Source organism: Mastomys coucha, unplaced genomic scaffold, assembly GCF_008632895.1.
Source record: "Mastomys coucha isolate ucsf_1 unplaced genomic scaffold, UCSF_Mcou_1 pScaffold21, whole genome shotgun sequence".
Classification (NCBI taxonomy): Eukaryota; Metazoa; Chordata; class Mammalia; order Rodentia; family Muridae; genus Mastomys; species Mastomys coucha.
Genome location: NW_022196904.1, coordinates 129,217,823 through 129,228,942, shown reverse-complemented (window position 1 = coordinate 129,228,942; position 11,120 = coordinate 129,217,823). Strand labels below are relative to the sequence as shown.

The 11,120-nt window shown below is 46.9% G+C and overlaps 2 protein-coding genes across 7 annotated transcripts in view; one reads left to right on the top strand and one right to left on the bottom strand.

The window, feature by feature from the left end:
• Window positions 1-329: 329 nt before the first annotated feature.
• Window positions 330-4,498, bottom strand: Znf511 (zinc finger protein 511). The gene is made up of 6 exons (XM_031388719.1): window positions 4,291-4,498; window positions 4,002-4,075; window positions 3,472-3,673; window positions 3,253-3,377; window positions 1,423-1,551; window positions 330-681 (listed from the first exon to the last, which is right to left on the bottom strand). Exons 1-6 carry the CDS (start codon window positions 4,441-4,443, stop codon window positions 603-605), a joined length of 762 nt encoding a protein of 253 aa, XP_031244579.1. The 5' UTR covers window positions 4,444-4,498; the 3' UTR covers window positions 330-602.
• Window positions 4,222-11,120, top strand: part of Tubgcp2 (tubulin gamma complex associated protein 2) — a 26,713-nt gene continuing 19,814 nt past the window's right edge. The window contains exons 1-4 of one of the 6 annotated variants that reach the window (XM_031388716.1): window positions 4,439-4,565; window positions 4,693-4,929; window positions 8,747-8,932; window positions 10,238-10,366. In XM_031388716.1, coding sequence (XP_031244576.1) covers window positions 8,783-8,932; window positions 10,238-10,366 — 279 coding nt within the window. In that variant the 5' untranslated portion in view covers window positions 4,439-4,565; window positions 4,693-4,929; window positions 8,747-8,782. Of the gene's footprint in view, window positions 4,930-8,746; window positions 8,933-10,237; window positions 10,367-11,120 lie in introns of all 6 variants that reach the window. The other 5 variants (XM_031388717.1, XM_031388713.1, XM_031388714.1 and 2 more) reach the window with 5 other exon arrangements.

Below are 11,120 nucleotides of genomic sequence, written 5' to 3'. Positions count from 1 at the left end.
GTGAACTCTCTCAACATCTGCTCCACAGCTGCCCCAATATTCCTGTAATGTATGTTCAATGTCCTTCCCAGAGTTTCCTCCTGAACCCTTCCAGATACCACGTCTTAGCAGGGTTTAACTGGCTGGGTAGGATAAAACAAGAATGTCTCTTAGAGAATGAGGTTCCTGGACTAACTTGTGGCTGGGCTGAAACTTTCCCTTACAGCTTCTATGGAATGCAGAGACTGTACAAATCTCCCTAACACTTGGTGTTGAAAGCAAAATACTCATGGTTCACAATCCTCCCCTTTCTTGTCTGGTCCAAGAACACATGAAGAAGAACAGAGTTCATCAGTGAAAAAGAATTTATTGCATATGCTTAATAGTGATGTTCTTAGAGTAGCCACTGCAGAGCAGGTAGGTGGCCTCTCCGTCTCTCTCCTTCAGTGTGTCCTGGTTATCTCTGGAATCTGCAGACTCTGAGTTTCTACACACTGGTTGCTTCAAGAGACCAGAGATGGAAATAAGGAGGTGGCAAGGGTCCAGCTCAGGGCATCGAACAAGAGAAAGGCCCTGGCACACCACTCCCTGAAAGTCTGTCTGGCTTTCCTAGCCAGGATCCATCAGTGGTGTTTGTCTTTTTTCTTGGTGCTTTTAAACCCTCTGGCTGCACCCTGGCCAAAACAGACAGTAGAAGGTATTCTGGAACAGAAAAGTGGTCATATTAAACACTGGCACTATTTTTGAAAACATGCAGCCCAACTTATAACAGCAGCTTGTCTGTACTTCCTTCACATTTGTATTCTGGAATGTTCTCCTTTTGCTCTGTGGAACACTCAGGAAATAGAGTCTGCCCCCTTGGGCCCTAGGATCACCTCCTGATCTCAGACCTGCTTCCTGTGGGATAGCTTCCTGGTACCACTGTACATTTGCTTAGAAGAACTTAGCCAGCAAGGTCGGCTCCTGCTGAGGCTCCTGCGGCACCGGTTTCCTGTTATCTACATTGCTGAAACCTAATCCCCACAGGCAGGCAGGGTACTCACAGGCCACACTCCCAAAAAATTGTGGGAAGATGGCTGCTGGAAGGAACTGAGGGACATGCACGTCCATCTTCTTGCCATTTTGGATTCCCCCACTGTTCAAAAATTTTCCCCAAAATAATAGTTGATGTTAGCTCAATCTGAGAAAGCCTGTCTGACAGGCAAGTGTGTGCAGGAGATGGTCCATCAGTTCCACCCAGCAGAGAGTGCGTGCGTGTGTGTGTGTGTGTGTGTGTGTGTGTGTGTGTGTGTCTACATGCTGGGCTCCAGGATCCAAAGCATGGAAAGGGAGGGAAGCTAGAATAGTCAAGGTGTCACCTGCAGTGAAGCCCATCTTCTTGCCCAGTGTCACCCACTTTCAAGCCTAGGGTTGTAGCACACACTGGAAAATGCACACACAGACCTGTGACTGTAGGTCCGCCTGCAGGGAGGTGGGGCAGCAGGTTCAGAACAGATCTCCATGGTGTCACTGTCATCTCTCAAGGCTTTGTCTGCTGCGGCTGCCGTGTTTGCTGGAGCTGGCATGGCTGGGCTATAGAGAGCAGAGCAGTGAGCAACACTTCCTATGAAGCTTTCAAGGAAGACACTATTTTTTTTCCCTGCAAAAATGTGGGTTTTTTTTTTTGTTTTGTTTTGTTTTGTTTACTATTTTGTCACCATCTACTGTTAAAATGAAATGCTCAGGCTAATAGCTAATAGAAAGAGACAAATGCTTCATGGCAATGGTTGTGTAAAATGATCCTCGTTTCTCCCCTTTCTAAAAGACAGCTGGGGCCAGGTGCAGTAGTGCATGCCTTTAAACCAGTACTAAGAAGGGAGAGATAGATGATCTCTGTGAGTTCTAGAGACTAGCCAGGTCTACAAAGTCAGTTCAGGTGAGACAGGGCTACACAGTATTCAAAGAGAGATATCTCTCCTACCCTCAATGCTCTCCCCCACCCCCAGCCAAAAGGTGAGGAACTTGATATGTAGACCAGGCTAGCCTCTACACTGAGACTTGCCTGCCTCTGCTTTCCAAGTCCTGGGGGTTAAAGGCGTGCACCACAACACTAGGATTTTTCTTTAAGATTTAAAAAAATTTTGTATTTATGTGTCTGTGTGTGTGCTTCTGGGTGCTACACGTGTGGATGCCTAGAAGTAAGAAAAAGCTGGATCCCTTGAAGGGATCCAATTGAAATTACAAGCAGTTATAACCCATCTGAGGTGGATATTGGGATATAACTACTACTGAGTTATCTCCCAGCCCCCAGATGTCTTTCCACGAGGGAGAGATTTGCTAAAATTCACTAGATAACATAGATTCTTGCCGCCACTACCAATGAGCTAATCCAGCACTGTAGAAGTAGAGAAGTATTGAAGACTCAGAGTCTCCTGAAGCATTCCACGGTGCAATGGGCTCTGCAATTATTTTATATAGAAAGGTTTGTTGAAAATAGACTCCAAATTCACACACATTTTATTTGTGTGTGCTTAGGTGTATATACTCATGTGTATGGTGTATGTTTATATGTACGTATAGGACAGAAGCCAACCTCAGGTGTCATTTTCTAGGAGCCATCTACCTTGTTGAGAGGAGATCTCTCACTGGGACCCAGAGCTCACAGATGAGGCTAAACTGGCTGGCCTAACTCCAGAACCCTCTGCCTTCACTTCCATGGTGCTAGCGTTACATGTGCATACCATACTTGGCTTTTTACGGTAGGGGCTAGGGATTGAATCTCAAACTTCTGCACTTCACAGAATGAGCTGTCACCCAACCCTAATCAATGCAATATCTAGTGATTATGGGAGTTCATGGAAAAGAATCATTTTTTAAAGGAAGCAAAGAAGTGTTACTCTAAAAATTATTCCAGGAATTATTTTCCTCAGGGCAGTCTAAACAGTCATGCTAACAGCTTTGTCGATAAGTTTATAAAAGTAAGGAGAGAGGGAAGAAAACCCCTAGGAGGTTCTATGGGAAAGTGTGAAGAGCACACACACTTGGGATAGTTCCCAGTGCCCTGCTGGTAGCATCAGAGGGGCACAAAAGACACCAGACCAGCACAAGCACCTGCTAGCTCCTCACCCTCTGCTCTCAGTTACTGTCCTCCTGACTCCACCAACATGTAACCCAAGCATACTAACTCACTGTCCTCAGAGTTTCAGCTACCTGTATATAAAAATTAAGGTTTGATCACAGTGTCTGTTCCCAGGCTTACAACTGGGGACAGTCACAACTGGGTCCCTCACGTACCCTCTGTTTGTCTTGGGCTTATCAAATCGAAAATCCGCAGGGTACAGGTGTAGCCTCACCATGTGATCCTTCCGGTCTTGGCTGGTTTTGAACTTCTCTGGGCAGCTTTCAACCAAGCACTGGTACTACAAAGAATAAAGTGTCACTTCCACTCTCACCCTGCCCTAACCCCTGATCCCAGTCACCACTGCAGATGCGCCCAGTGTAGTCAACACCCACCATGTCTTGCCTCTGGGCCAGGATCTGAAACAGAGAGTCATGCCATTCCAGGATGTGGACATCCAGCAAATGCCCAGAGGGGAAGGCACGGTTGCAGAAGGAGCAGGTGTTTCCATGCATCATGTGGTAGTGGTGCTGGTAGTCTTCTATGGCGGCAAACACTTGGCAACAGCCTGCCACCTGACAGGTGAACTCGGGCACCCTGGGAAAGGAGGTGTGTCTCTTGGAAGAATGTCTCCCTCTCCTCCCAAACTATCCCAAGGCAGGAATTCCAGCGGCACTTCCTACCCATATTCCAGCTGAGCCAGAAACAAGAACAGCGCTTCTTGTGCCACCCCAAACCTTACTAATAAACTAGGGGAGGGAAGACCCAGTCAAGCCATGCTCGTGTGCAGGCAGAGTGGTGCCAAGCGGATGCGACTCGGGTGTCATCTGGGAGGGGTCGGAGTCCCAGGGTGTAAGGGGACGAGAGAAGAGGAATCGGGATAGCGCTAGCAAGCGGAGTAAGGCCTCGAAGCCAAGCTGCTCACATGGATTTTTCCGGCGTCTCGGACACTTGCGTGAGCATGTCCTGCAAATACAGGTGCCGCTGCACATCCCCATCCTACAGAAGACACGCGTCAAGAGCCGTGGGTGGACTCAGGCATCGAAGCCCCGCCCTACAGCTTTGAGCCACGCCCCAACCCATAGAGCGGTGTCCAGCCCCTTGATCCCGTCCACGGGTCCCGCCCCCACAAGCCCCGCCCACAGCGACAGTCCTGCTTCCAGGCCCCGCCCTGTGGAGGGCTCAGGAGATCTTCCGCCCGGGTTTTCACGCACCTCGAAGAATTCGTGATCCCGCGGGAAGCGCACGGGACGCGGCGCGAATCGGAAGGGTGCTTTCCCAGCCGCAGGGTTCCGCTCCACGGGCAGCGGTTCGGCTGCCCCTGGCTCCCCGGCCAGGCGGGAATATAGCGCAGGGGGAAGCAACATCACCAGGGCCGCCGCAGCCCTTCGGCCACCGTCGGAGGGGTGGTGACGGACGTGACGTCTAATAACTTCCTGTGGCGACCCTGCGGGGCGGAACGCGACGCGCGGTGGTGACTCTGGGCTGGGTCTGTGTTGTGGCGGGAACTGGTCGGAGAAGGGTGGGGCTGGAGCCGGGCGCGGGATCGGGTACGGGAGCCGGGCTGGCCTGCAGCGGTAAAGAGCCTGATTCTCTTGGTCCTCTTCCACCGGCAGTTTCGTCTGCCAGCCCGGGCTTGTCCCGCTCCACGGTGCGACAGCTTCTCTGGCTGTTTCTGTCCTCTCCAGGAGTCCATTTGGAGGCAGTGGCCTTGTGAAGTTTGTGGTTAGTGTGACCCTTCTCTCGTGACAGCCCCGCGGTGACTGCGGTGCTGGCCTGCGGGTCTTCTGCATCTGCTGCAGGTGCTCAGGGTTCAGGAGTGAAGGGGTCAGGGCCCGCTGCAGTAGAGACAGGTATGGGAAGGAACCGTAACCTAAATAAAAAGACGATTGAAACGTGCAGCAGACACTTTGAGGAGCTTTAACTTTGCTCCTCTCCCAAAATAGGTCACCATAGAGCAGGGCTTTCCAGTATGAATGTAATGTCAAGAAAGAAGGGACACTACTGTTTAACAGATACAAATGAAAACCTTGGGGGTTATTCTCCTTTCTTTCTCAGCCCAGGCCTTGCCCCAGTCTGTTTCTCTTTCTCTCCGTTCTGGACTCTTCCATATGTCTCTGGATATTTTCTTTCTTATTTACAATAAAACCTTCCTCTTAAGGAGAGGGGGATGAGAAGGGGGTGGGGTGGGGAGAGGAGGGAGAAGAGGAGGAGAAGGAGGGAGGAAGGAAGGAAAACCTTTTTGTAATTAAGCCCTGGAAATGAAAGTTTCTATGTCTCTAGACAGCTGCTTATGGGCTATCATCACTCTCTCTTCTGTCTCTGTAAAAGCATTTGGATTCTTGACATTTTGCAAATTATAAAATGTTTTTGACAGGTCTTGTCTTGGTTAGGGGTTTTGTTTTGGGGCTTTTGTTTGGTTTTTGAGACAGGATTTCACTGTGTAGCCCTGGCTGTTCTGGAACTTGGTTTGTAGACCACTCTGGCCTTGAATTAGGAGATCTGTGCCTGTCTGTGCTTCCTAAGTGCTGGGGATTAAAGGTGAATGTCACCATCCCAGACCAGCTTGCTTTCTTGCTCAGGGGGTGGCACCCCCCCACACACACACACAGTGATCCAGGCCTTCCCCCGTTAGTCATCAATCAAAGAGATTCCCCATAGGCTTGTATACTGGCTAAATCTGATAGAGACAGTTTCTCAGTTGAGATTCCATCTTCCTAGATATGTCTAGGTTTGTGTCAAGTGTACAAAACCCAACCAGCACAGGCTGGTTTTATTAACCAGGAGCCTGTAGTGGTTCTCAACCTTCCTAATGTTTTGACCCTTTCATGCAACTCTGCATGTTGTGCTGACCCCCAACCATGAAACTATTTCACTGCTACTGTCATGAATCATACTGTATGTATTTGATATGTAAGATCTCTGACACGTGATGCCTGTGGAAGAGTCATGTGGTCTTGACCCACAGGTTGGGAACCTCTGCTCCAGAATCTTTCCCTTTTCACACCTCTCTACCTGCACCCCAATTTTGTTTTAATCATTGGCCATTGAAAGTATGCACCCGACTTGCTCATGATTGGTTATGCCAGACTTGCTAAATAAGTTGTACTTGCTGTAGAACATCTGGGGTGGTCAATAGAGATAGAAACCCAGGGTGTCAGAAGGTCAAGCAGGCTGTTAAGAGTCAGTCAGGCTTCTTGACAGTGGTACTTTTCAACTGTAACTTTGTCTCCCCATATGTAGGACAATTGTGTTGACATTACTGTCCCTGTTCTTGCCAGGTACCGTGCCAAGAGTTTCTCTCCTGAGACACATCTAAAGGCTTAAAGGAAACTATTTAGAGATGAGAGAAGCCTCCTTTTTTGTATTTATCTGTAAATCATGAAACTTGGCAGACTCCTTGGATTAATACATGGGAAAGAGGATGTATATATTTTCTTGGAATAATTTTAAAACAGGCATCTGTGTATGATCTTTCCATAGAGTAGCTCTGCCCTGTGTCTGGTGGACAGGGTTTGGTGTTGGTACTTTACATCTTCTTTGCCATTTGGCATGTTGCCTTCAGTTCTTGAGAAGGCTCATGGACTGCTGGATTTGAAGAGACCATATGTGGGGGAAGTTTGGGGTTTTGTGTTTTGCTTGCCGGGTAGCTTAAAGTACCTTTTTTGGGACCTACCAATATATTTTTAAAAAATATCTCTTGAACATTTTACTTATTATTTTTGTATGTCTGGGTGCTTTTCTCTGCGTTTTTGTCTACAGACCATGTGCATGCCGTGTCCATGGAGACTAGGAAGGGTATCAGATCCCCTAGGATTGGAGTTTATAGATGGTTTTGAGCTACCATGCTAGAGCTAGGAACTAAATCCAGGTCCTCTGCAAGAGCAGCCTCATGCTCTTAACTGCTGAGCCATGTATCTAGCCCCGAGGTAACTGCCATCTAAGATACTGCCAGTACCTTAAGTTTCTAAAACTGAACAATTTCCACATTACTTGGTGAGCATGACCAGTTCCAAGATGTTACTACTTTGTACATTAGCATACTGTGGGAGTGTGTGCTGAGTCTCCTGGCCTTGGAACTATCTAACTCTGGGCTTGTCTCAGTTGAAGATGTTAGCACAACAGTTCTTAACTTTGAGTTATGAAGTCTATGAGAATTTACAAGAATGCTCAGAAAATTTACTGATACCAATAGTAAAGCCTCATCTCCAGGCATAATTTCACTAATGTTTGTGGATCCCAAATTTCAAATCCCAATAGAGGTTTATTACCATGTTCCTATAACACCAATCATGTTTATTAGGCTTAATTTTGAATCTATAGATAGTGTCTGTTTTCCTTAATGTTCTACTAGCACTTCTGGCACTGACTAGCTCAGCCATCAGTGGAAGAGTAGAAGATCCCACATTGTCAGCTGTTAGCACAAGGATATTGGTACATCTGTTTCCTACTTGGACATTATACACAGTCTCCACATGGTCAGCCACTGGGATGGTGAGATAGAAGTGGAACGCCAGTTTAGAAATTCTCATGCTGTCTTCTGCTGTTGCTCTATGACATTAAATATAGATTCTGTTTGATTTTTTTAGACAGGTTTTTTGCTGTGTGTCCCAGTCTGGTCTTGACTGTGATCTTCCTGCCTTAGCCCTTGTCTTAGTTAGGTTTTTTTACTGCTGTGAACAGATACCATGGCCAAGGCAACTCTTATAAAAGACAACATTTAATTGGGGCTGGCTTACAGGTTGCCTTTATCATCAAGGCAGGAGCATGGCAGCATCCAGGCAGGCATGGTACTGGAGGAGCTGAGAGTTCTACATCTTCATCTGAAGGCTGCTAGCAGAATACTGGCTTCTAGGCAGCTAGGATGAGGGTCTTCAACCTATACCCACAATGACACACCTACTCTCCAACAGGGCCACACCTCCTAATAGTGCCACTCCCTGGGAAGAGCATATACAAATTATCACAGCCCCTCAAGTTCTGGGGTAACAGTCTCAGAGCTTCACTATTTGTGGCCAGTGTCTAGACCCTAGTATAACTGGTCCTGGTCAGAGCATCAGTAAAAGCTAGAATATTTAGAAATCTTACCTACCTAAAATATCTTTGTATGTAGCCAGGCCTGGACCAGAAAAGAAAACATTGAAGGTTTTAGAGTACAAAAAAGAATGCCATATAAGTGTGTGGACGGAGATACCACCTAACAGTTTATGGTTTAAGACCTGGGTATGGCCTTAGGAGTGGGAAGTTTTAATATGTCGGGACAGAGACAGTAGCCTTGACCTGTGCAAGCTCCCCCAAGGGAACGATCATTGTGTCTGCCCGGCCAGGGTAAGAAAAACTCAGAATAGCAAGCAGATCTGCCCCCTGGCCACCCATGGTCACATGATAATGGGCGGAAGCAGGAGTGAGAACCAGGCTTGAGGGGTCCATTTCAGTGATTTACCTGGTACAACTGGCTCCTTAAGTGGTCATGTGAGCTGGGAAACAGTTGGAAGCTCTGTGGGCATGGGGACGGCAAGATCTCAGCAGAGTTTTGATAGATCAGCCTGCCAGGGAAGGGAGAGGCTGGTGGTTGACATAATCCTGGCAGTGGTCTGCTTGACAAAGACTTGGATCAGTCACAAGAATTTTAGGTTTTAATGTTATAAACAGCTTTCTTTCTGCCTTCAGGAAAACATTGTTATGTTGGTGTCTCAGAGCTAAACTATGAGTGAGTTCCGGATTCACCATGATGTCAATGAGCTGCTCAGCCTGCTCCGCATCCATGGTGGGGACGGAGCTGAGGTGTACATTGACCTGCTGCAGAAGAACCGGACGCCATATGTCACAACCACAGTCTCTGCCCACAGTGCCAAGGTGAGCACCTGCATCTGATACAGGACCATAGAGGCCAAGAGGTGCAGGGTCATGGGTGTGGGTGCTTATCCTAGGGCTGTGGAGATAGGGTCCTGTCCCTGATGGCCTCAGCAAGGCTAGTGCTGGGCCTGCAGCACCTAGTAGATGCCTCTTTTGAACCTGGCATTCACTGTGCTCTGCTAGTCTTCTGGTTCCTGGCAATAGCTCCTGTTATTATCCCTTTATATAGATGAATCAGTGGGTGTCCAGAGAGAGGTGGAGTAGCCTCAGACTCTGACTTATGCAGTCCTCCCCTCTTCCCTGTGGAGGAGACTTAGTATATGCAGAAATTACTGGTAGGGGAAGGGAAGCTACTGGTATTAATCACACTGGAATTTCAGGATTTTTTTCTCCTTTCTTTCTTCCCTTTTCTTTGGTTTGAAATTCACTATGTAGATATGTAGACCAGGCTGACCTTGAACTCACAAAGATCTGTCTCCTGAGTACTGAGATTAAAGGTGTGTGACACACTACACCTGGCTCAAGTATTATTTCGTTATTTATTAAAAGAGTCATAATTCAAAATTATACATCTTTAACAAAAGATATATTTGAATTTGAAATTACTAAAAATAGGATTGTTTTTAGACCTAAAAACAGATGCTAGAGAGATGGCTCAGTGGTTAAGAACACTTTTTGCAGCTTTTGCAGAAGACTTGGTTCAGTTTCCAGCTACCCTCATGGTGGCTCATAACCTCTGTAACTCTAGTTCTAGGGAATCTGATGCCCTCTTCTGGTCTCTCTGGGCACTGCATGCACATACATGTAAGCAAAACACTCAGCTACATAAAATAAATCTTTTACAAGTTAAAATAAAATAAAACATGTGTTTTGATGCTTCAGTTACTTAACGTATAGTGATGGTACCAGTACAGTAGAGGAATAGTACAGGTGGAGCAGCTGAGGAAGTGCACACTTGGTTTGTAGCCAAATCAGTAAAAGTTGCTGAGTGGAGCACCCCTGAGCTGGTGCAGGCCAGGAGTCCGGGAGGCAGTGAGCTCAAGCTGTGGAAGAATGCGAGGGGAGCTGTGAGTGCTCCTATGCTGGTGCTCCTAGGCCTATGGGCATATACTGAGAAAGTCCAGGTGAAGAGAGGCTGGCTTCAGTGGACCATGGCCATTAACTTGCTGTTTATTATAGAGGTGTGATTATTTAACTCACCTAATCCAAATTTGGTTTATTTTTTGTGATTCATTATCTTAAAGATTTTTTTTTAGTGTCTGATTTGTTACCATTATTAAATTACTTACATGCTTGTGATTTGAGGTCAAAATTGCTGAATTTTCTCGAACACCTGAGGACTTTTTAAAGAAATATGATGAACTGAAATCTAAAAATACAAGGAACCTTGACCCACTGGTGTACCTGTTGTCGAGACTCACAGAAGACAAAGAGGTAAGCATCTGCCTCATCTGCATCACCATGCCACTGAAAACACCTCCAGTGTCTTGTCTTCCTCAAGGAGCCTGGGGTGCAGGTGATGCCTTATGTGCATTTACTTCTGCGTGTCCAGCTCTGCTCTCACCGATTGGCAGCTGTGCCTCCTGAGGGCAAGACTTTGAAGGCATGTGTTTGGTGAATGTTAGCCTTCCCATACTGGAAGGATACCTGAAAAATTAAAGGGGAATAGTTGCATTGGTTTATGGTTTCAGTCTGCTTTCTTTGGGGCCAAAACATCAGGTAGTAGCCTGGTAGAGAGGTGTCAGAGCGCTGACTTCATGGCTACTGGAAAGAAAACAGAGAGAGATGGAGCAACAGGCATGTAGATTTCAGTTTGTGTGATTGATGAGTTAATCTGTTGGTAAGGTTAAAGTCTTCATGATCCAGTCACCTCTCAAAAACATCACCGCTGGGGACCAAGCCTTTAAGATGTGAATCTTGTGAGAAGCCACTTCATATCTAAACCATAGATATCAGTGAGTCATAATAAGCTGTGACTCAGAATGGGCATAGACCAGGAAACGTGCATATAGTAGCATGAGATGGGCCCATGTGCATGTGTGCATGCCATTGTGGAGCCAGTGAGTAGTCATTGAGCTTTATTCTCCATCAGTGTAGAAGTGGATGACAGGCACTAGGACAGAAAAGGGAAGTGGTGCTGCAGCCTGGGTGAAATTAAGGATTGACTATCAAAGAAGGCTGCAGGTGT

Coding starts and splice junctions, on each gene's coding strand:
- Znf511 (XM_031388719.1), bottom strand. CDS start 4,443: ATGTTGCTTCCCCCTGCGCTATATTCCCGCCTGGCCGGGGAGCCAGGG. Junction 3,674..4,001: donor GAGACGCCGGAAAAATCCAT/GTGAGCAGCTTG, acceptor CTCCTTTCCCAG/GGTGCCCGAGTTCACCTGTC. Junction 1,552..3,252: donor AAGCCCAAGACAAACAGAGG/GTACGTGAGGGA, acceptor TGCTCTCTATAG/CCCAGCCATGCCAGCTCCAG.